Raw genomic sequence first — 26,111 nt, forward strand, 5'->3', positions numbered from 1 at the left:
TCTTTGCAAAACTTTGATGTTATTGGCTTTAAACTACTTTTAACTTTTAAAAAATATTGTTATGCACATTCAGTAAAATTTTGAGAAAAATTTAATTCACAGTTTTTTACGAACAATAAAAACTTAAAAAAACAATACTTAAAGTTGGTAAAAATGTACTTTCGACTCAAATAGATTTTCAAAAATTAAAAATATTGTCTTCATTTGTTTTCGATAATCAATAATTTTTTATATAAAAATACAACAGTTCGTTTTTTCTAATGATAATAAAATCTACAAAAAATACAATGCAAATTTGGTAAAAATTTATGTTCGGTTCTTGATATCTCTCAAACTGATTTTATTCATATAATTTTTACAACTTTAAGAAATGCTACTAAAATTGGTAAAAATTTGTTTTTCGACTAAGAATCTATTTAACAAAACTAGATTTTCAAACTAAACTATTTCTTTATATGAAAAATATTGTTTGTAATTTTAAAATTTGTAAGAATAATTCAACTAACAACTTTTTTAACCCAACCCTATAAACTGTTAAGCATGACAAATCTACAGACGGGGTGGGAAGTTATCAGTATGGGTCGCATCCCAGCCTTTTAGAAATGACGTGATCTTTAACTTGTCAAAATGTCAAAAGATGATAGCTTCAAAAGTGAAAGCTGCCTCAATAGCAGGCTATTCAAATTGACATCACTTATTCTCTTAAAACTCTATTTGAATCGAGTTTAAGTGCATTTTGAATTTAAAATATCTGTATAGTACACAAAAATATTTATAAGGCTTCATTAGGGTTAAGAATAAAGCTAGCATATTGTTACTGCCTAAAATACATTCTATCTAGAGAGTCGAGACGTTTAATAAGATAATGATGCATTTTTATATATGATTCTAATAATTTTTATAACAATAACTCTACTCTCATTTTTACATTACAACTAAAACCTCTTAACTACATAAATATTCCTCCATCATGGAATATTTTTTCAACAGAATAATACAAAATAAAATAGTCGCATTCATACCAACTAAAAGCTTTATAAATGCCTTTGTAAGTACTTAGTTCCGGATCATTTTCAATTCAATGCATGCTTTGAGGTTGACCTCTACCAGTGCTAAGTAAAATATAAATTTATTTAAGCGTATTCATAAAATTCGTTATTTGTGCCTTTTCTTTCTTAATTTCAATTGTTATTCTTCACAACAGAAGGGTCGAAATTTTACTAGAAGAAGTACAAAAAGAAACCTAATAGCCCTTGCATATTTTTTTATCTTTCAATTTTAAATTGAACTAATTATAATTCACAACACAATGTTGAATTTATGAATATAGCACAACTTTTGATGTATATAAACTTAACTTAAGCTTAACAAACTCTAGATGTTTTTGATATGTTACATGATAAGTGCAGCATGACCATGAATGCTTTTGACACTTGATTTTCATAATTTTTCCTTTTTTTATTTTAATAGTTCGTAAATATAAGAAGTAATTAACCATGTTCTCAATTAATGAATTGTTGGTGCAAAATGGCATTTGGATTTTTAAATGTATATTTTAGTCATTATAATTTCCCATGAAAATTGGGATTGGGCAAATGTTTTATAGATGGCGCCCAACGCGGAGCCAATGACAATACAAACTACGCCTTATTGAAATCATTACAAACAAGAAACTATTAGTAGTTGACATATGAATTAAATGTTATACTGTCTTAAAATCATATATAAATTAAAAACACGGAACAACAAGTTAATTGAATAAAAGACATTTAAACAAATATTTTGCGTCAAATTTCAAAACAAAATTCGAGGCCTTGAAGAAAACATTTCTTCTTTGATAGCTTCGCAAAAAAAAGATAGGCTGTACCACACACACACGTCAGTCTCACCTTTCAAACTAATATTTTAGCTTGAGACACGTCTTAATTTATTTGTTTATTTCTTCGAATACCTTTCTATAGCTATAGCAATTTTAAAAATTATTTCGCCAACATTATTTTGTTCTAAGAAAAATCTGCCACACCATGAGCTATTTTTGATCAAATACATTTCACTCGCCATCACCACCACCGCTGCTCCGCCAGCTGCCATATGCCACCCTCGCGTCACCCGCCAAAGACCGACAGCGGACTATGGACGAACGAGAGACGACGACGATGACTTTCCTGACCGAAAGTTGGCTCTGTCGTTGTTATTTGCATAAACTTTTGACATTAACAATCGAAACATCAGCTTTATTTGTTTGTTGCACTTTGAAAATCGAAAGCAGCAAGACAATCGATTTATTTTCAGCGTAATTTTCAAAAGCGGTATTGCAGACAAAAAGTATATGCGATGGATAAAGTCTCACAAAAGCACATGAGATTTATTGCTTTAATTTAACTTTTTTTTTGTTTTTGTTAAATTTGTTTTTCTTCTATAATTTTTCTATAAATGTTGATAAAAATAAATTTTTTGTTGTGATATACAAATATGTTTATATGTACATATGTAAAATAAATGCGCGTTGGCTATGAATATAATGTAAACAAATTATTTCTCTTAAATTTTTGTGAATTTGCAAAATGATTGTCATCAATTGAGATCAAGAAGAGATTCTTTACATATTGAACAAAATTTTTGTTAAATGCCAAAAGGTTATGAGCTTTCGAGTAATATGTATTTTAAATGAAATGTCTTTTCAATGTGTATAAAATAATTTCAAACTTATGTTTTTGTGCATTTTATTTTTAAGTTCCGAAAAATCACTGATATCACTAAATTTTTAGGTAAGGTCATGACTTTTATTTACAATTTACTGTAAGCTTTATAGATTGTCTTCTCAAAAGGTAATATCTGCAACCCTTACTTAAACACCTTTATTATGGCTTCTTCGAATTCTTCATGAGTATAATTTACTCCTACATACACTCGTTCTTATAAATACATAATCCATATACATAATGTATATCTTCTTATGTTTAATATGCTTAATGGAATTCTGTTAAATCAAACAATGTTAAGACATAATTATTTTGCTTAATTAACTGATATCAACTCGATAGCCTTGAAAGAGAAATTATAATGTTCCTTCTAATCCATAATTCCATAATTTGTTTTTTGTTTACAAAAACATAAAAATGTTTTAACCTCAGAACATGTGTGCTGAATTTCAGACTAAATCCATTAGTTTTATTCTTAATTACTTAAAATATCACCACGTGCTTAATTAATTTATGCATGCAAATAAATTTGTTGACACCTTATTATAATTAACTGAAACAAAAATTATAAGATATTTGTTTATAAAAATCTTTTGATGTGTAAATTAATTTTTCAAATTTTTTAATATTTAGCTTTTTTTTACTTGTGACATTTAGGAACAATATGACAAGTACATAATAATAATAAATAAAAATAAATATATAAGAGGGCGCAACAATCATGCCACGGGTACTAATATGTGGCAAGTAGTGCATTCGCAAAAAATCTCTAATATTACATTAATTCTTAGATTAATAGATTTATAATGCTTTAAGCAATTTGCAAAAAAAAAGAAGCTAAACTGAAGTATTGAAAAATTTACTTTAAATGTTTTACTTTTAAAGTCATCGCTTACAGATTATAACAAAAAGTAATGCTTGTTGTAGACTGAAATCAATTGGTTGGGGGGACTGTTTTTGTCATAGTTCGATCTGATGGTATAGGACGTAAAGGAACTTGTCTTCTAATACTTGAACGGCTATAAGTAAAGGTTAACTGTTCCAAAATTGATGGTGATACGACTGACCCATTGATTAATATAATAATAAAGCACAGCTAAATGTACTCTCTGTGTTTAAAGAGCGTTGGAAGATTTATGAGCGTGAGCCTATGATTGTAGGGTAAAAGTTTGAGCCTATTGAACCATGGGAAGATACGGAGGTAGAAGCGCATGAATCTTCTTTGTACTCCTTCTATTCTGCTTATATGGACTGAATAAAAGGGAGCCCAAATTATGCAGTCATATTCCAATATTGGTCTTACAAATGAAGTTTAAGAATATAAGGGTTGCGAAAATCATGTGAAAACCGTTTTATAAATCCGAGTGTCTAATTTGCTTTTTTAATGCTTTAGTCATTATGATTTGTAAAAGTTAATTTTGAGTCAAGAATAATACCTAGGTCAGAGAAAGTAGAGTTTTTAGTAAAAGCTTATTTATAAAACACCATTCGCGAAAACTGTTTAGATCATCTTGTAGGAGTAAACAGTCGTCAAGTGAGTCAATACGTTTGAAAATTTGAATGTCATAAACGTAATTAAAACAGATGAGTGTTTTATAATAGAAGGTAAGTCGTTAACGTACAAAATAAACAGTAAAGGTCCTAAGTGGCTACCTTGTGGTACGCCAGAGTTTGTATACAAATATGATGACCGCTCATTCCTAAAAACTACGCTGTATGATCTATTATATAAGTACGACCAAACCCAACTAACAAATTTATCGTTAAAGCCTTGAGATTTAAGTTTGGAAGTTAAAGATTTATGGCACAATTTATCAAAGGCCTTACTGAAGTTTATGAAGACACAGTCAACTTTTTTCCGTTTTTCAAACGAATCTAAAAAAGAACAACAAAACCATGTTGACTGTCACAAATTATAGACTTACAATTAAACGATATGACTTTACAAATAATAGACTAAAAAAACCAAGTGGTGACGAACAGTTTTGCAATGGGACGATAGTTTTGTATTTCATTTTTACTACCTACCCTTTTTATGTATCGGTGTTATGAACGAATTCTTCCAAATTTCAGGAAAAATTGAAGATTTTAGCGATTCATTAAAAAGAACATGAAGAGGATATCATAAATGGGATGGGCATTTTTTTTAAATATAAGAAGGCTATAAGAAACATCAAGTTCTGATGCTTTTTGAATGATTTCATCTTCAGAGACCCAAAGACTAATTGAATGACTCAGGCGTTTGACAGGAGTTTGCTACTTCGAAAGCATTTTTGAAAATTTTTTCAAACATATTTGAAACTTTTTCAGAGTGCTTAAGAAGTCTTTGAATTAATAAAAACTAAGACAAAATAAATGTAAGATTCTTTCTTAGACAAAATAAAAACAAATGCACAAAACTAATTGATCTGTCAAAATTTCCAGTATTTTACAGTATTATGAATAACAGTATTTTGACAATACAGCATATTAACCACAAAGTATTATGAATATAAAGTATAATCAGAAAATTGACCATAGAGTATTTTAAAATACAGCATTTCGACCCATACCCTAAAAATATTTTTGTTTTGCTCCCGGAGGGTATCTAACATACAGCCGTTATTTTGTTTCTAAATTTTCTCAAGAGCTAATAAACCGATTTTAATAATTTTCCCTGCACAAGCTTTTATATTGTCTTAATAATGATTTAAAAAAAATATTAAACTTTTTGTTCGAAATTCGGTAATTTGAAAAAAGGTCATCATTTACGAAATTGAACTGAAAAAAGTATATTAATAAGCTCTAAATATCGGCAAACTTAAATATTTTTAAACTCAAAATACAAAAATATACATACACAATTAAGGTAGTACCCGTGGTATTAAGGTAGTACCGTACTGACAACAGTACTCGCACACACGAATGGTTGAGAGTTGTAAGTCATTAGGCCCTTCACAACGGACTGTTGCGCCACCCAAGTTAACATACACAATTATTTAAAAAAAACGCTTTAAAAATTTTGATAAATTAATGTATTATTGAAAAACGAAATAGCATTCAAATTTGTATTGCAGTTACATTTTTAAATCTAAAAATACAGAAAATTTTTTAAAGTTTTGCAATTTTGAATAGCATGTACTTGTCATTTCTCTCTTAACAGATAAAAACTGCTCCATTACTACAATGTTGATTAAATACATTTAGAATCTTTTATACCTGAGATATATAGAAACTATAGAGCAAGAATTATTTTTGAAAAAAATTCGAACTCTAGATTTTAATAAAACATGACATAACGATCGTAGAAAAGTCAAAAAGAAAGTTGGCCCCCGATTCCGTCGTCTGTCGATCTGTCCACGTCAATACAGTCAAAAAATCATTTGGTTTCTGTTTTGTTAAGACCAACAATAACAGTAGTCCCCATACAAATTTGTTAGTCAAAAATTCAAAATTTCTCAAAAACGAAATGATTTTTTTTAATTAAATTTTCTTTAATTGTTTTTTAATAATAATTATATGTTTTTGTATTGCTTCCCCATAGAATCGTTATTTTGCGTTTAAGTTCTCTCAAAAACTAATGATTCGATTTAACAAATCTTATACTGCCTAAATAATTTGTTTTTTTTTTTTTCTGTGGATTTTAAAGAAAATATTAATTTTTTTTTTTACAAAATTTGATATCCCGAAAATGCTTCAACATTGTTCAACTAAGTTGTAATGTAAAACGTATATTTATAAGCACTAAAAACAACATTACAAAAATATTTGTAAGAAGAAACTGGAAAATTGTATATATACAAAATAAATTATAAAAAAACTTCAATAAATACATTTTTTTTGATAAATTAAATGGCATTTTAATTTTTTGAAGACAAATTTAACTTATATGTACATTTTTAATTTTAAAATATAAGTACTATTCGTAAATAGGCTTTTAATACAGGAGCAAGTTCGTATTGCTCAGCCGTGCACACCATTTTTGTTTGATATCAAAACTTAGGTTCTTATTGGAAAACCCTCTACTAATATTAAGAAATTTAAATTATGAGTTAAGGTCTTAAAATCGTTATACTCTTAACTTTCGTGATAATATTAAAATAAATAAAAGAGGCTGGGATGCGACCCACACTGATAACTTCCCATCCCGTCTGTCGATTTGTCTTGCTTAAAAGTTTGTCTTTATGTACTCGTATCAATTTTTACCAAATGTGTGTACTCTTTTTGTAGATTTTATTTTTTATATGAAAAAACGGACTGTTGGATTTTTATATAAAAATTACTTAATATCGAAAACAATATTTTCTGTGAAATAAAATAAGTTTCAAGATAATATTTTTAAGTTTTGAAAAGCTATTTGAGTCGAAAGTAAATTTTTACGAAGTTTTAGTATTGTTTTTATTTTAGAGTTTTATTTTTTGTAAAAAAAACTGGCACTTCGATTATTTAAAAATTTTACCAACAGTATTTCTTATGACATAAAATTACTTTAAAGCCAATACTTAAAATTTTTAAAGAGATATTTGAGTCGAAAATCAATTTTTACCAACTTTTATACATTTATTTTAGGTTTTTATTTTTTGTAAAAAAACTGTCAATTCGATTTTTTTCAAACTTTAACTGAATGTTGACAACAAGATTTTTTGAAAGATAAAAGTAAATAAAAGCCAATATCTCAAAGTTTTGAAAAGATATTTGAGTCGAAAATCAATTTTTACCAAATTTTATACATTTTTTTTTAGGTTTTTATTTTTTGTAAAAAAAACTGTCAATTCGATTTTTTTCAAACTTTAACTGAATGTTGACAACAACATTTTTTGAAAGATAAAAGTAAATAAAAGCCAATATCTCAAAGTTTTGAAAAGATATTTGAGTCGAAAATCAATTTTTACCAACTTTTATAAATTATTTTTTTAGGTTTTTATTTTTTGTTAAAAAACTGTCAATTCGATTTTTTTCAAACTTTAACTGAATGTTGACAACAAGATTTTTTGAAAGATAAAAGTAAATTAAAGCCAATATCTCAAAGTTTTGAAAAGATATTTGAGTCGAAAATCAATTTTTACCAACTTTTATAAATTATTTTTTTAGGTTTTTATTTTTTGTAAAAAAACTGTCAATTCGATTTTTTTCAAAATTTTTCAGAATGTTGAAAACAATATTTCTTATAAGATAAAATAAGTTTGAAGCCTTAATCTCAAGTTTTTGAAAAGATATTTGAATCGATATTCAATTTTTACGAACTTTGAGTAATGTGTTTTTTAGATTTTTATTTTTTATAAAAAAACTGTCAATTAGATTTTTCTTAAAATTTTCTCAGATGTCAAAAACATTATTCTTCGTTGCACAAAATTGTTTTAGAGATAAAATCATATTTCAGTCGTAAAATTTTGGTGGTGACAAATTTTTTTTTCAGTTTTATTTATTTAAAAAAAAAACCGTTATATTGATTTTTTTTCAAAAAATATACCTGTTTGGTATCACGTTACAATCTATTATATAAAATTTAATTCAAGTCTCTAGCGTTTTTGGTTCGTAAGATATTTGGGGTTAACCAAAATTTTCACCTTTTTTTTAAACTGCTATGGTAAAAAAACCACCCACGCAATTTTCTTGAGAGCCCTTTCTGCATCTTTCTGCCTTATTATCTGTATAACAAAATTTATTTGAAGTCGATATCTCTTCTGGTTCTTGAGCTATGGACAACGAAAAAAACGTCGCGAACGTACGGACGTACGGACGTACGGACGTACGGACGTACGGACGTACGGACGTACAAACGTACGTACACACGCACGCACAGACATCTTTCTAAAAATCTTTTATTTCGACTCTAGGGACTTTGAAACTTCGAGAAATGTCAAAATTTTCAATTTGACAAATCGGACCCATTACAATAACTTCCTATGGGAAGTTAATAAGTTTTTTTTTGTAAACTTATAACGTAACGTTTTGATAATCGATATCAATAAAGAAACAATTTACACGACACGCTTTAGCTCCTCTTGTAATTATGATGAGCAAAATGAACTTAATATTTTGATAAATTAGTCAATTATATTTATTAATTCGACAGTTCATATAGACACCTACATATGTTAATTTTTATCTTATCTTATAATTATGAACGATTATTATTTTTTATTACATCTTAACAACAAATAATTTGTTAATTTTTCACAAAGATTAATTGATTTCGTCTGGTTTGAACCAGTGAATCATTTATTCAACTTTCAACCTACATAAATATAAAAGTTGACGCCATTATCGTTAAGTGTTATATTGCACGAAGTTTAAAATACCTTTCACTTCTTTTTTTTTAATATTTTGTACTACTTATAAAAGTTAAAAACATATGAATCAACGCTATATTTTCGAATGACTAACCTAAAGCTACAAACTAACACCATCGTAAAACTTTTATGTAGATACAGTATTTAATATTTTCTTCATTTGATTTATTAGAAATATCTAATTAACAGTTTAAAAGTTAATTTAAATGTTTAACAATTATTTGAAACAACTTTACTATAAAATGACAATGATGAAAGCTCAAAAGATCGATCGTAAATTATAAAATAAAGACATTTCAATTTGAAATGCATTGTTCGAACTTGAAAATTTTATACAATTAAATCATTTTCAATTAACAAAAATACATTTTGTTAATTGTCAATAAATTAAATAATTGCTTTCAAATTTTTCAGATGTAGATTTATTTGTAGTATATTTTAAGAAATTATAATAATCAAATTATCTTCCGTGACATAAAACAACACAATCTTATCATCAGAATAATTACAGAAATAGAATATAATACAATAATTATTTTCTTAGACTTTATTAATGTGAACTTTGCAAGCCTTAATTTGAAAGAAAGTTTATTATCACATAATAATGTTAAAAACTAAATTCATTAAAAAAAAGAGGTTGGGATGCAACCCACACTGATGCTTCATGCTTAAAAGTTTTTAGGTTTTTGTGTTGAGTTAAAAAAGTTGTTAGTTGAATTATTCTTATAAATTTTAAAACTACCAACAATATTTTTATATAAAGAAATAGTTTAGTTTGAAAATCTAGTTTTGTTAAATTGATTTTTAGTCGAGTAGCATTTCTTAAATTTTTACAAATTGGATAAATGAAATTAATTTGAGAAATATCAAGAACCGAACATCAATTTTTACCAATTTGCGTACAATTTTTTTTATGAAAAAACGGACTTTTGTATGTTTATAAAAAAAAATTTGAATATCGAAAACAATAAGTCGAAAGTAAATTTTTACCAAGTTTTAGTATTGTTTTCTTGTTAGATTTTTATTTTTTGTAAAAAACTGTCAATTATATTATTCTCAAAATTTTACTGAAAGTTGGCAACAATATTTTTTAAAAGATATAGGTAGTGTAAGGCCAATATCTCAAAGTTTTGAAAAGGTATTTGGGTCGAAAATCAATTTTTACCAAATCTTATACATCTTTTTTAAGTTTTTATTTTTTGTAAAAAAATTGTTAATTCAATTTGTCTCAACATTTTTCTGAATATTGTAAACAATATTTCTTATAAGAAAACATTAGTTGAAAGCTAATATCTCAAAGTTTTGAAAAGGTATTTGAGTCGAAAATAAATTTTTACCAACTTTTATTGATTTTTTAGTTTAGGTTTTTATTTTTGTATAAAAACTGTCAATTCGATTGTTCTCAAAATTTTTGCGAATATTTCAAACAATATTTCTTATAAGTTAAAATTAGTTGAAAGCAATAGCCTCAAATTTTTGAAAAGATATTTGAATAAAAAATCAATTTTTAACAATTTTTGTTAATTCTTTTTTTAGGTTTTATTTTTTGTAAAAAAAAAACTGTCAATTCGATTTTTTTCAAAATTTTTACTGAATGTTAAAAACAATATTTCTTATAAGTTAAAATTAGTTGGAAGCAATAATCGCAAAATATTTAAAAGATATTTGAGTCGAAATTCAATTTTTACAAACTTTGAGTAATGTTTTTTTTTAGGTTTTTATTTTTTATAAAAAAAAAACTGTCAATTTGATTTTTATCAAAATTATATCGCAACGCTAAAGCAAAATTGTTTTGGAGATAAAACCATTTTGTATTCTTAAAATTTTCGAGGTGAAAAATTTAATTTTTATTTTTTTTTATTTATAAAAAAAAATGTCAATTTAATTTTTTTCGAAAATATGTGTATATATGTTTGGTACCACGTTACAATATATACTTTAAAATTTAATTTCATTAAAATGATCAATACTTAAATGAAAAAAGAGGCTGGGATGCAACCCACACCGATAACTACCCATCCCGTCTGTCCATTTGTCTTGCTTAAAAGCTTGTCTATATGTACTCGTATCAATTTTTACCAAATTTGCGTACTATTTTTTGTAGATTTTATTTTTTATGAAAAAACTGACTATTGGATATTTATATTAAAATTACTGAATATCGAAAACAATATTTTCTGTGAAATAATATAAGTTTAAAGCCAATATTTTAAATTTTTGAAAAGCTATTTGAGTCGAAAGTAAATTTTTACCAAGTTTTATATATTTTTTTAGGTTTTTATTTTTTGTAAAAAAACTGTCAATTCGATTTTTTTCAAAATTTTACTGAATGTTGACAACATATATATATAATATTTTTTTAAAGAAAAAATTAAATTAAAAAAATTAAATTAAAAAATATCTTAAAATTTTGTAAAAATATTTTAGTCGAAAATCAATTTTTACCAACTTTTATTATTTTTTTAGGTTTTTATTTTTTATAAAAAAAACTGTCAATTAGATTTTTCTTAAAATTTTATCAGATGTCAAAAACATCATTCTTCGTTGCACAAAATTGTTTTGGGGGTGGAATCATATTTTGGTCGTAAAATTTTCGAGGTGACAATTTTTTTTTCAGTTTTTTTGATTTATAAAAAAAACCGTTAATTGGATTTTTTCCAAAAATATACTTGTTTTGTATTACGATACAATACATAATATTAATTTTAATTCAAGTCTCTAGCGTCATTGGTTCATGGGATATTTAGGGTTAACCAATTTTTTTACCTTTTTTTAAACTGCTATGGTAAAAAAACCACCCACGCAATTTTCTTGAGAGCCCTTTCTGCATCTTTCTGTCTTATTATCTGTAGAAAAAAATTTATTTGAAATCGATATCTCTTCTGGTTCTTGAGCTATGGAGGACGAAAAAAACGTCGCGAACGTACGGACGTACGAACACGGACGCACAGACATCTTTCTAAAAATCGAGAAATGCCAAAATTTTCAATTTGACAAATCGGACCAATTACAATAACTTCCTATGGGAAGTTAAAAATTCACAAAAGTTACGTTTTCATTTTTCAATGAGAAAACTCTCGAAGAAGTTCGTTAAAAAATAAACGTCTCTATTTGACTAGACTTATCTAAAGTCGACAATTTGTTTTCGAAATAAGACGCATTTTTAGAGTTTAATTTTTTCTTAAACCAAAAACTATTTCTCTTAACTGAAAATAATCTCACTATTGAAATCTATGTCGGTAAAGCTGTGTCATAAACCTTAAATTCTATAATTATTGCAAAAAAAACTAAATTTGAGCATAAGCATAAGGATACAATTATTGGCAGTTCTTACCTCAAAGCATTCTCCAATTTTCTTCCCATTCATAAATTCATCATTTTCGTTTCATTTATTGCTTATTTTAATTAATTTAATTTACCAGTATTACAAATGTCAATAATTAAAACAAGATAAAAGATCATATAATTTGGGTTGTCCTATAAATAAATAATTTTCTATATAATCATAAATATTCCCTACGTATAAGGAAGAAAAAACAAAAAAATAAATGTTGTTAATTTTAAACATGTGTCAAAGCGTCTTTATCATTAAAGACATCAACTTATGCCTTAACATTAAAGTTGTCATCGCGCAAATGTTTATTTTTAACTAAAACACACATTTCTTGTATTGCATTCATTTATTCTTCTCGAATAATATTAGAAAACTTATGTTATAATCGTTTTGGTCTTATAAGATAAATTCCCAACAGATGCATTCGATATACGAATTGAATTAAGAATATGAATATATTACAATAATGCAACAAATCTCTTTTTTTTTTTCTCAAAAGAAAAAAACAAATCAATTTAAATTAATTTTATGGCACAATATTGTCAAATTCATCTTATTTTGCAATACTTGTGACATTTTCTCGGTTAGTTTATAGCAAGTAACAATGACGAAAATAGACTATGGGTTTGTAACGCCTCATCACATCTGAAAAACAGCCCAGAAAATTAGATAGTCTGGGTTTATACGGTTCCACAATTTTGTAGGAGTCTTTTTTTTGAGTAAAGTTTATTTTAGCAAATTAATTGTGTATTCTCAATTATAAACATAAAGCAATTTTAAATATCGTATTTTGTTTAAATTACTCGTAAATTGTTTGTAAGGCCTAAGGCCTAAATAATTGTGTGAAACAGTTCAAAAAAGTTGTAAAGCTTGCAGTGGCGAGGCGTGACTTATTTGTAAAGGTAAGAGGGACTAGAAAAAATATCAGAAATGTACTTACTGAAATGTACTTGCTAAAAAAGATATCTTAACTTTAGGAACACTTATCGTACGTGTTAAAACAATCTACTTAAATTAAAAATTTGTCGAAATTTCTTTAAGTGTTTATTATGTGCTATAACTTCAAGGTGACGAAGGGATGGAGTTGTATACAAAACTTTAAGTTCATTACTTACAGCCGCAAAATCGAATATTCCAGGAAAAATATGTTTTAAAGAAGACGTTGTTTTCTGTGTAACTCTACTCCTCAGACTATATGATTTTATAAAATTAGTTCATAAAAGCAAAAGAAAATTGTTTTGTTTTGTGTTGTTAATTGCTTATGAATTATGATTGACACGAATATCCTTCAAGAGTTCATATTTCCTGTTTCTTTGTTTGTACATTTTTGTTTGTTAATTCTTAGCATTTGACCTTTAAAATAGCTTAAATAAAAAAGTTAAATAACTTTTCAAAAGAAAAAGAACAAAAAATGATTTAACAATAATTATTTCTTAATTTTCTTTTTTTTTTCCAGATGCTGGGAACAGCATTGCTGGGGAAACGTACCCCCAAAGTAAGTAGACTGGAAAATGCACTTGTCCTAGATCTCGTATTTTTCAAATTGATTGTTTTTTGTATTTGTTTGGATTTAATTTTTAATTTATTTTCATTTTTCAGTCTGTGAAAAAGAAACCATTCACCGAAGTGGAACTTAAAGGTGAGTGATGTTTATGTGTATTTATTTTGTATTTCACTTCAAAGTTATAAAACTGATGCTGTTTTTTGAAAATAAAAATAAATTGAGGAAAATAAAATAAAAATTATATACATCGGGCTTCTATTGTTCGGAATATGAAAAGGATATTTTGTTGTTTGTTTTTTTTTTTGTTGCTGACGAATTTTAGTTTTGGAAGTAAAAGTTTTTACCACGATATAAAATAAGTCAAAAATAGTTAAATTTTAACAAGTTTTCAATATAATGTTGAACAAACTAATTTATTAATATAAAAAAAACACTGACTCATTAAAGTTATCGCCAACTTTTTGTGTTTTGGAATTAATTAGATTTTGACGTTCTCGGGGAATAGAATAATTGGAAGAGTTTGAAAAGATAATATAAAAGTGGTTTTGTGAATGTTTTCAAACAAGTGTCAAAAATATTCTATTGCTGCTAAGAATATGAACACCAAATTGCATGTGATTGTGTGCTTTTCGTTTGAAATTTGTTGGTCCAATGGGAATAGTTTGGGTTTGCAAAAAAAATTTAAACTTTTGGATTCAATAACGATCAAGCGCAACTTTCATGTCAGCATGAGCCACTGACTTTAGTGACTTACAAAGCCTATGACAATGAGGCTTTTGTGTTTATACTAACACAAGTCTAAGGTGCTGCAATTTAATATACATTGTACTTATATCTATTTTTTAACATTCCATAGGAAGTTATTGTAATAGGTCCTATTTTTCGAATGAAAAATTTTGACATTTTTAAAGACGTTTAAAAGTCCCTAGAGTCTAACTAAAAGATTTTTAGAGCTATGTCTGTGCGTGCGAGTGTACACATTCGGGAAGATTTTTTCGTCGTCCATATCTCAAGAATCAGTAGAGATATCGGCTTCAAATAAATTTAGTATTTCAGATAAAAATGCAGAAATATACACGAATATCAAAAGTAATATCTGCAATATGAATACTACCGATAAAAGTTAAAGTAGAATCTTCTACGGATGGATTTTTGACATTTATACGAGTCTCGAATGGATCTTGTGTGATATCGTTCTCAAATGTTGGAACGATTGATACTGCATTTGTATCTCGATGGCTGTGTTCGTTAAGTTGTGCATTTGGAATCATGTGTTTTACTTTATGGAAAAAATCAATCTGTTGCTGTTGATATTATTTAGTTTTGTTAATGAAAATTTACTAATTGGGCTTATTTTGCAAGAGAAAACAATAGAAAAGATAATAAAGTTTTGCAATGTTTCCACCAAAATTTGATCACTTTATATTAAATAAATCTTTTTGGTGTTTCCACCGATTTAAAAATGACTGTTTGACAGCAGTTTCTAAAATGCAAATGGTGTTTTGATGTTTCCTAAGATAAGTAAGATAGTCTGATTCGTGTTAAACAACGAAGAACTGAATAGTTCAGCACCATATAAGAATAACTTGCCTACTACATGTGCAATTTATGCCGATGGGTTTTCTTGGGAAATTCCTACTATAATATTTAGAGAATGCTAAAAAACACGGGCATGGGCTTAAAATTAATTTTTACAAAAATTAAAAACATTACTAAAAGTTGGTAAAATTTTACTTTCGACTCAAATATTTTTTAAAAAAATTTAAAATATTGACTTCAAACTAATTGTATCTCACAGAAAATATTGTTTTCGACATTTCAATAAATATTCAATAGTATGTTTTTTCATAAAAAATAGCTTAAAATAAATTCTACAAAAAAGTTAGCAAATTTGGTAAAAATTGATGTTCGATTCTCGTTATCTCGTGAACAATTGAAGATATTGACTTCAAAGTAATTTCCTTCATACAATTGTATTTGTTCATATAAGAAATAAAATTGGTAAAATTTGGTTATTGACTAAAAATCTGGTTCACAAAAATAGGTTTAGAAATCAAACTATTTTGTCATATGCAAAATATTTTTGGTAGTTTTTAATTTCTTTAAAATAATTTAACTAACAACTTTTTTAACAAAACTCGATAACCTACAATCCTTTTATGAAAAACAAATCGACAGACGTGATGGGAAGTTACATCTTGTTGAAACCTCATATTTGCTAAGTCGTATTCTTCAATAGCAAAAACAAAATCGGTTATCATATGACCATAACGCTACGAATTGAAGGTGACATTAGTTCCATCGTTTTTTTCGAGGAAGTAAGGTCCAAACACACCTCCCGACTAAAGAGCGCACCAAACAGTGACTTTTTGTGGATGTGAAAGCCTCTCTTAAATTACTTGAGGATTCTCAAAATCTAAAATAGGAACATTTTGTTTATTAAAATACCCACCGACACCGAGTGAGAAATGTGCTACGTCGCTTAAGAAAATTTCATTCAAAAAATCACCGTCTAGCGCCTGTTGATCAAGCATCCATTCGAATAATCTATGAAGTTGTGAATGAAGACAGTCCTTATTCCTAAGAACGACGGGGAATTAACACATTTGGGTCTTCATATTGACACTTTCACTTAAAACAGCAATATTTTCAGTGATACGAGCGAAACAATGATGCACAAGTCTTACAATATCTGTAACCAATCTACTCCCTTCAAATTTCTTTACAATTTTGACAATTTTTTAGTTAGACGATTTCGAACACCATTTTCTCTTAAGGCACTGCTGTAGCAGATTCACAATTTTTGTGGTAGGTTTTAACAATAAATGTCTTAAGTATCGCTTAAGCAATCCATTTTCGTAAATGTCACATTTTCAACTGTTTAACAAATTACTTTGACAGAAGTCGAATTCCAGCACTATACTTTTCAAACCGCAAAATGGATAATCCGTTAATATATATCTTATAATATTAGAAAAAATGTATGATAACTTATAAAATTGTAATTTCAAGGTAGTAACTTAATGATTCTAGTAACGAATGTAGCATTAATGTTCCTTTAACAATTCAGGATTTGTTCTTTTTTCTAAAATTTACCCCTCCTAGACTTATTAAATTTAATGTTCATAGAAAAAGTGAAACATTTAAGAGTTTTTACATTAAAAAACTCAGTAGTTTTTTAGAAAAAATATAAAATTCAATGTAAAACACCTAACACTACTTTTTGTTTACCGTGGCGTATACTTGATATTTTTTTAAAATTTTATTTTATTCTTCTGGTTTGCGAGCAATTATTGATTGTTATACAAGTTGAATGTAACAAAGGTACTGAGTGATTGTTTGTTTGCTGATGTTTACAACCCTATAGTAAAAGAAGTGGGTTAAAAAGCTGCAAAAAATGACAATCAAAATAAAATCCTATTCAGGAACGTTTTTTAGTCGAATGCATTTTGCTTTAATTAAACGCTACTATTATAAAAAAAATTATCTGTCGTGGTTTCAAATAGGGATATGTTTTGAATTATTAAACTGGAACATTTGAATTTGTTAAATAATTTAAAAAAAATTACATCATTCATTTTATGTTTCATGAAAATTTCTATTCAATGTTTTCATATTATTTATTTTCTCATTGATTTTTCAACACAAATATTTCATTTGTAAAGAAAGATATTTTGTATTTCACAAAAAAATAACCCATTGATAAAACACCAATGTGTGTCTGTGGTGTTTGTCATTTTTTCAGTAGAAATCATTAATATACCTACCATCAACTCCAAACAAAACAACAAAAGATTTTTCGAATTCTGAACAAAATACACTTTTTCATAGAATTTCAAAATAAAAAAGTATAACTTTAAGAGTGTTTATATCATTCGGAGAAAATCAAATTGGATTAAAAATAAAACATCAGGCAGAAAAATTCTTGATTTCGATTACAGTTAAAACTGTGCGTTTATGTATAATCAAACAAAAAAAAAACACTCATTAATCAATAATGATAAATCATGCTTATACTCATCGATGAGAGATTTTCCGCACGTGGTTAATAAAACACACTTGCGATATAAAAAAAAATGACACAAGAATGTCTGGATAATGTTTTTTTCTGATTCTCAAGATAAATTAATAAAGAAGAATAATGTCTTCTTTTTGGAGAGATATTGGATTTTCGAAGAACTTTGTACTTATTTATAGAAGACAAATATTAAAGATTCCAATAGGAATAGTATTGTCATAAACGATATTAACAATTTCTAACTATTTACAATCCGCTCTATTGGGATATTTCCTATTTTCTTTATAGAAGAGTCTAGGTACATGGGTAACAGTTGTTAAACTTGATTTAATTGATCTTATCTTTGAAAGGTTAGACTTGAAGTGCATTAAAGCATCTGTTTTCAATTCAGAAAAGAATAAAGCTCATTTTGTAATGTTTCAAGTATTTCAAAATTTAAAGTGGCAATTGTTAGAATCTTATTGCAGTTGTCATAATTGAATCTAAATTGACCATTTTATGTTTTGCGATGTCAGAGAATTAAATAGAAGACTGTGTTTGGTTAAAATCTACAAAAAATAATATGCAGATGCTTCTTAAATTGTAAAAATTGCTTCTCGTTTACAGAAATAGATTTTAAAATTAGAGTATTTCATCGTATGCAAAATATTGTTGTTAATTTTAATTTTTTTAGATGAATTCAACTGACAACTTTTTTAACAAGACACAAAAACCTACAAACCCTTAAAGCCTCTTTTTTCGTAGGAACTGTCACTGTTTGGAAGTGTCTGAATGCACCTTTTTTAATTAAAGACAGGCAAAGTAAAAGAATTAAAATGTTGATATAATACCTCTAATCTAATCACTTAACAAAAGATTGTTTATAATTTTGAGCCACTATTGGCATTTGTTTAAGTATTTTATCTGTCAAAGGTGATTGCGTGTCTAAACTTTAAAAGTATTAAGTACATTTACTATACCTGCACATATTTCACTACAAACAAATTTAATATTTAATAATGAATGATTATAATCTTACTTCTTCATAATAATTACCCTCCTTGACATTGATATTATTTTCATCTAAGTTAAAAAAAAAACAAAAGCCTCCAGGTCAACAATGCTGTCACATCATGTGCAAATATTAGAAAACTCAAGAGGGTAATGTGCTGAAAGTATTATACAACAAAAAATATAAGCAGGAAAAAATCAGAACGAGATGATTAAGGTTGCTTTCTTCCGGGGAGTATAATAGAAATATTTTACTAGTACTCGTATTATAAAAGTCTTTCTTTTTTTTTTTTTTTAATATACTCTATGTTTTCTTGTTGTTGTTTTTTGCCCTTAAGAATATTATACCTACATTATAGGAAAATGAGGGTTTTTGTGTAGAGAATTAAGAAGAGCACATAATGCTACAGGTTGTTGCTAAAGAATATAATAGCGGATAAAAAATCGATAATACCTCAACTACTATATGATATCGTAGGTACTTTACCTACATCATGTAAATGCACTTACTATGAACTTACTTTGAAAAGGAAAATTATTGTTCTCTTTAAGAATTTAAGTTACTTAAAGGTTGTGTATTTAGGTTTTTTGTGTTATACGAATTAGAAAAAATATCTGGCGTTTTAACTGACCATCACAACTTTTTAAAAGTGTCATATAAATTGATGTTGTGTTTTTTTGAAACTAACCTTGTTTGAATAACAATACCCGTGTTTTTTTGGCATTCTATAAAAAGTATAGTAGAAAATTCCCAAGAAAACGCATCGGCAGTAACCAGATTTTTGTATTTAAAAATTGATACAACTGTAAGCAGACTATTTCAGAATAATAATAAAAAACAAATAGAAGAAAGTTTTGTAAAAATCAAAAGTTAAAATTAATTTCAGCAAAAATAAACTTACTAAAACTAATAAAATGGACAATTTTCAAGAATAAAAACAAAATCTGGAAATTAAGATTCTATAAAAAAAAATTCATTTAACAATTGCTTCAAGGAGGGGGTTTGTTCGTAGACTACTACATTAACATGTGATGTTGAAGCGAGCTTAAAGCTCGGCTCAATTCTCTATATATCTGAATCGACTTGAAATGAGCTTGATTCGACTCGTTTCTGGTCGGTCGTTGTTTAACAAATATCAAACTAGCTCACTTGCACTTCATAAGAAACAGTGAAACACCATTTGTATTTTAGAAATGCTGTCAAACTAAACCATTTTAAATTTTCTTGTGTAGTGGAAACACCAAAAATATTTATTTAATCGAAACTGAAATAAACCTTTATTGAAAACTCAGCAAAACTTAATTATCTTTTCTATTGTTTTATTTTGCAAAATGAGCCCAGTTAGTCCATTTTCGTTAAAAAACTAAATAATATCAACTGTAACAGATTGATTTTTTTCAATAAAGGTGATTCCAATTGCACAAGTACTTAACGAACACAGGCACTGGTATAGAAATGCAATATCAATCGTACCAACATTTGAGAACGAAATCACGTAAGCTCCATTCGAGACTCGTATAAATGTCAAAAACCCATCAGTAGTCAGATTCTACTGTAACTTTTATCGGTAGTATTCATACTACGGATATTGTTTTTGTTATTCGTGTAAAATCCTACTATACTTTTGATAGATTTTCCAACAAAACACGGGTAATGTCTAAGAATCCGTCAGTGATCTTCAAATAAAGCACTTTACCTCAATTAATAATTATTTTACGACCATATTATTGAATTTCTTCAAAACTATTTTCATGGAAAAACTAGTGTTTGAATGATTTCAAGTCTTACGTTTTTTTTTAAAGTTTTATTAAAGGTCAATGAAATTATTATTATATAGACATTGTTAAGATTTGATTGGCATCTTTATCAAACTAAACAAAAAAATCTTAAAACTAATTTTTGTTTTGCCTTAAAACAAATTCTAAAATAATATGAGCTTTAGAAAGATAAACTTATACTAGACTCATACTCCAAAGTCTTATCATTAAAATCATTATTTAAGAATACTTACATTTTGTTATAATAGTGTTTTTGTAAGAAACAATCTTTTTGGAATTACTTTGTAATGTAATTATTGACAAGACGAACGCTATGAATTTAAATGCCATTATTCACTACTGAAAAATAATTCGAAATTTTCTTTAAAGATATAAAGCTGTACAAACCTTATTTTATAAAAAGTGTTTTATATGTGTTATCCTCTTATAGTTAAATATGCTACGCGATATGCATTTATTAATATTCATTAAAGCCTCTTCAATTAAACTTGTTTAATCATTTCTATCTTGTCTGGCTTTTATTTTATATTAAAAAAAAGAGTTAAATATGTTTATCTTAACTTATGAAATTCTGCTTTTGATATAAGCCCTAAAATACGTTAATGTAGATAATTTATTTTGGGGAAAGTAGGGCTTTTTTAATGTTCGTAAGATGCAAGATTGTAAAAAATGATATTCCATCTTCGAGATATCGAATTCCGAGAAAAAACAATGACATTTTTATCATCAAATATAATTCAGACAGTATAAGAGCTCGTGCAGTAAAAAATAGTATTGAAATTTGTTGATTTGTTCTTGAAAAAACTAAAATATAACGTTAAAGCTAAATTTAAAAAAAAAATAGGGAGAGTTTAAAAAAAAACCTATCGGTCCGTTTTTGAGAAACTTCGGATTTTTTGTTTGGGTACTACTATTATTTTTAGTCTAAAAAAATTAAAAATAACGCCTAACACAAATCGGCTCAAAACCTTAATTTCCAAATGTACAGTCAAACCACTCAATGATTTAGGCTGTAGGACGAGGACAGACAGACAGACTGAATCGGAGCATACACTTTTTTGACTTCATTTTTTCTTACTTGGTTGCATGGTCATTTCCTTTTTCATTTGGTCCCGTTTTTATTAAATTGGAAAAAATATAACTCGACTCTATTCCTATTATATTTTCAAAAATAAAATGCTTACCTAAAATGATCTAATGTAAACGGTACATAAATGTATTTAATTTAACTGAATGCATTCATTTCACAATTTGATGACAGACGGCTCAAAATCATCACATCTCAAGATTATAATCTTACGGCTAAAATGTAATATGTCAGAATTTTTGAAATAGATCAGTTATCATAAAAACGCTTTAAATGAATATTATTTTCAAGATTCAAGTAAGTTCGTTTAAAACTTTATGGTACTTCCTCACAGCTCAGTTCCTGCTGAAAGGAAATTTTTTGAAATAACTTTGATAAAAACGAAAGACGGACTTAGTTTTGATACTATTAATAATAAAATGCTGGCCAAAGAGCTTCAAGATGAGGAAAAAAACATGGCTTTTGTTTTGCAAAAACATATTTATAAACTGATTTTATATGAATTTGATCTCCTGAAACAATGTTAACATATCGTGATCTTCAAAAAAGAGACTAGAATGCGACCCACACTGATAACTTTTTGTAGGTTTTCGTGTTTTGTTAACAAAATTGGTCAGTGGCATTTACCTAAAAATTTAAAAATTACCGACAATATTTTGCATACGATGAAATATTTTGATTCTAACAAAATCTATTTTGTTAACGAGATTTTTAGTTGAAAACCAATTTTTACCAATCTTAGAAGCATTTGCGTACGTTTTTTATAAATTATAATTTCTTATGAAAAAATTGACTGTTGGATTTTTATATAAATACAAATTATACACATTAGTTTAAAGCCAGTATTTTTAATTTTTGAAAAGATATTTTACTCGAAAGTAATTTTTTTATTATTTTTTGTAAAATATAATGTTAATTTTTCTTAAAACTTTTCTGAATGTTTTGTACAAAAAATTAAAAACCTAAAAAAAATTTAATAAAAGTTTTTAAAAATTTATTTTCGACTCAAACATCTTTTCAAAGTTTTAAATATTGGCTTCAAACTAATTTTATATTAAAAGAAATATTGTTTTCAACATTCGATAAAATTTTGAAATAAACCGAATTGACAGTTTTTTTTTTTACAAAAAATAAAACTCTAAAAAAAAAACAATACTAAAACTTGGTAAAAATTTACTTTCGACTCAAATAGCTTTTCAAAAATTAAAAAAATTGGCTTCGACCTTATATTATTTCACAGAAAATATTGTTTTCGATATTCAGTCATTTTTATATAAAATCCAACAGTCCGATTTTCATAAAAAGTACATATAGAAAAACTTTTAAGCACGACCAATAGACATACGGGATGGGAAGTTATCAGTGTGGGTCGCATCCCATCTTTTTTTTTTTTAATTTCTACGGTGAAAGAACACCCCTTCAATTTTCTTGAGAGTGCTTTCTGCATTATTATCTCTTTAACGAAATGTGTTTGAACTCAATATCTCTACTGGTTTTTGAGCTATGCACTACAAAAAAAACATCACGAACCTACGGACGTACATACATCTATCCAAAAATCTTTAATTTAGACTCGAGGAACCTTGAAACCTCGAGATCAAAATTTTCAATTCGACAAATCGGACCGAATACAACAAATTCTAATGGGAAGTTAGTCCTTTTTTGGCGCAATTGGTCATTTTTATTTTTAATTTTGATCATGCAATTTCATTTTTAATGGCAACCGTGCTTCTCTACCATCGTTATGTCAAGTTTAATTAAAATTTCGAGTTCAATTTTTTTACGAATGCTATACTTGCCTTATATAGATCATATAATGTTTCTAGTAAAAATATGTAAAATGTTAAAACTGATTAATAAGATATTCTTATTTTAAATAATTTTGTTAATAAAATCACAAATTTAATATACATATACACTTTTAGTTATTTAGTAACCTCCTAAAAAAATAGGTACGTTCTCCACATCTAATTTAGTTTGTTGTGCTTTTAAGAACTGTCAATTTAAGACGAGTTCAGATACACCGTTTTTCAAAATAAAAAAAAGTAATTAATATATACTACATAGCAAAATGAAAAACATTAAACTATACAATTTTAGGAAAGGTTGTTAGTTAATAAATATTTTGAAAATATCTAATTGCTTAATAGGTTATTAAAAATGTTTTGTTAATACATTTTATTTAATTCTATTTTGTATATAGAGTTTGATTTTGTTTTAGTTCTTGCTAATATTGGGCAATATTTAGTTTCAGTTTTTAAATGGGTATTTTATCTGTTTTGACCATCTTATGTTATTTCCTTACCCCACCCTCCCTTATATAATTATCACCTTGCATCAACCACCTACATACCCATTATAATTATGAGTACTTATATGTACAAGTTGCATCAGATTCTTGCAGTGAAATAAATAAATGTCTCATTCATTATTCATCATTCACTCCTCGTGATGTGTAAACTGTTTACTTTTTTACATACTCGCATATTTTCAATTTGCTTTAAAATTTAAAAAGCAAAAAATATGAATTAATTCCAAAATCTACAATGTTTCACCTTCGCCAACATGAAGACTTATCAACGACAATCTGTAAAGCTTTAATCAATCCAAAAAAAAAAAACAGCAAAACGAAGCCAATCCAAAAGGAAACTTATAACTGTACTCAAATGTAGATACCTATGAACATAGCCATAATGTTTTGGAAGGTTGGTTTCTTCCATCATAAAATGATAACGCGCGGATCTCGTCAAAGATATCAAGAACATTTATTCTGATATTTTATACTCGGTTTTGTTGTTTTTGTTTTATATGTAATGTATTAAACAAATAAAACAACAACAATTCATCATCGCTCGAAAATATAATAATAATTATAATTGTTAAAAACGAAAACAAACCAAAATGTGAGTAAGGTTCCATAGGTACCTCTGACTGACTACTTACCCACAGTACTTTATCTATATTTAATGAGATAAGTTTTTAGTGCGGTACGGTACGCTACGCTACGGAACGTTAATTGTGAGTCTCCAGGTTTCTGATATCAGTGAGGTGTTTTTTTAAAATTTGTTTTTTTATTTTTCTTCCTTTTTCATTGCGAATTTAAAAAGAAAATACTGAATACAATAATTAAAATTGATTTTCAATTTAAGTGCAAGTGAATGAAAGTAATTAATGTAAATACCATCAACAGCACTGGATACTGTTTTGGAAAAGTAAATTTTTGGAGCCAATTTAAACGCTTCATCATTACGAAAATACTCTTCCTGAATGCTGCTTTTATTCGAATGGATGAAGAAAATAAAAATGAAGAATTTTGTAAGTTTTTTTATTTAATTGATATGAAATAATGGATTTTCAAGGAATGCACCCAAACATGATGCATGCAATAAACATCATTATAAAAGTACCAACGTTATGTTCTTCTTCTTGTTCCTGGCCTTATTTTTCATAAGAGGAAAGCCTTTGATTGTCGAGAAATGTTTTTGATTTGTATGCTTGTCATTACTGTCTACTTAATTCCGATTAAAGTTCGATAGGTTTTAATAGCATTAATTCAAATCCCACTCAAAATTACTCTATTGCATTTGTCTTTAGCCTTTTTATTTCCAAAACCTGATGTAACATCCTTTAAAAATTATTGTTTTTTTTTTTAATCATAGTATAATTAAAATTTAACCTATTTTTTGTTGAGATATTCGGTACGTTAATTATTTACTTCCCATATGAAGTTTTAGTAATCAATACAATTTTTCGAATTGAAATTTTAACATTTTCTAGAATCTTAGGCAAAGATTTTTAGGGAGATGTCTGCATGCTCATGTATCCAAAGAGACTGTTTAAAAATACCTCCTATATAGCTGTACAGAGTTTGTTTTCAAATATGTCAATGTTATTGGATTTCTCAAAAAAAACAGTTAGTTTTTTTCGATTTTTAGGCAACAAATTTGTTTAGGGATTACTGTTATTGTTAGCCTTACCAAAAAAGGGAAAAAAATGCCTAATGCGTAACTGCTTAAAACCTTAACTTCCAAATTTGAACCCAATCAACCCAATACCGAAATCGATTTTTTTAAGAATGCAATGCCTACTTGCCGTTTAGTTCCTATATGTCGCAAATGAAAACACCAGCAGAATTTTGTTTAAAGATTGCCTTTAAAAGTTGTGTTTTTTAAAAAAGAAAATAATAATTTTTGATGATCTATATATATTAAAAAAAATAATTAGTCATGGCAAAACGAAACTGGTGCTTAAAGGAAAAAAGAAGTCTGATCTTAAAAACGAAGTCAAAAGGAACAGACATTTATAAGTTGTTAGAATGATCCAGGAAGCTATTCATTTCAAAAAGTTTGTTAATTTATTAAAGAGGAATTAGATACAAACCAAACTAGGAAAACTACTTCTTGCTTGGACCGCGCGCTGGTCGCT

The 26,111-nt window shown here is 27.0% G+C and overlaps 1 protein-coding gene across 4 annotated transcripts in view; it reads left to right on the plus strand.

Moving 5' to 3' along the window:
* LOC129946277 (calcium-binding protein E63-1) overlaps window positions 1-26,111 on the plus strand; it is a 435,397-nt gene that overhangs the window by 13,796 nt on the left and 395,490 nt on the right. For 2 of the 4 annotated variants that reach the window (XM_056056412.1, XM_056056410.1), the window contains exons 2-3: window positions 13,765-13,803; window positions 13,908-13,947. In XM_056056412.1, coding sequence (XP_055912387.1) covers window positions 13,765-13,803; window positions 13,908-13,947 — 79 coding nt within the window. Of the gene's footprint in view, window positions 1-13,764; window positions 13,804-13,907; window positions 13,948-24,862; window positions 25,002-26,111 lie in introns of those variants that run through there. The other 2 variants (XM_056056408.1, XM_056056409.1) reach the window with 2 other exon arrangements.

Source organism: Eupeodes corollae, chromosome 2, assembly GCF_945859685.1.
Source record: "Eupeodes corollae chromosome 2, idEupCoro1.1, whole genome shotgun sequence".
In the NCBI taxonomy this organism is placed as follows: domain Eukaryota; kingdom Metazoa; phylum Arthropoda; class Insecta; order Diptera; family Syrphidae; genus Eupeodes; species Eupeodes corollae.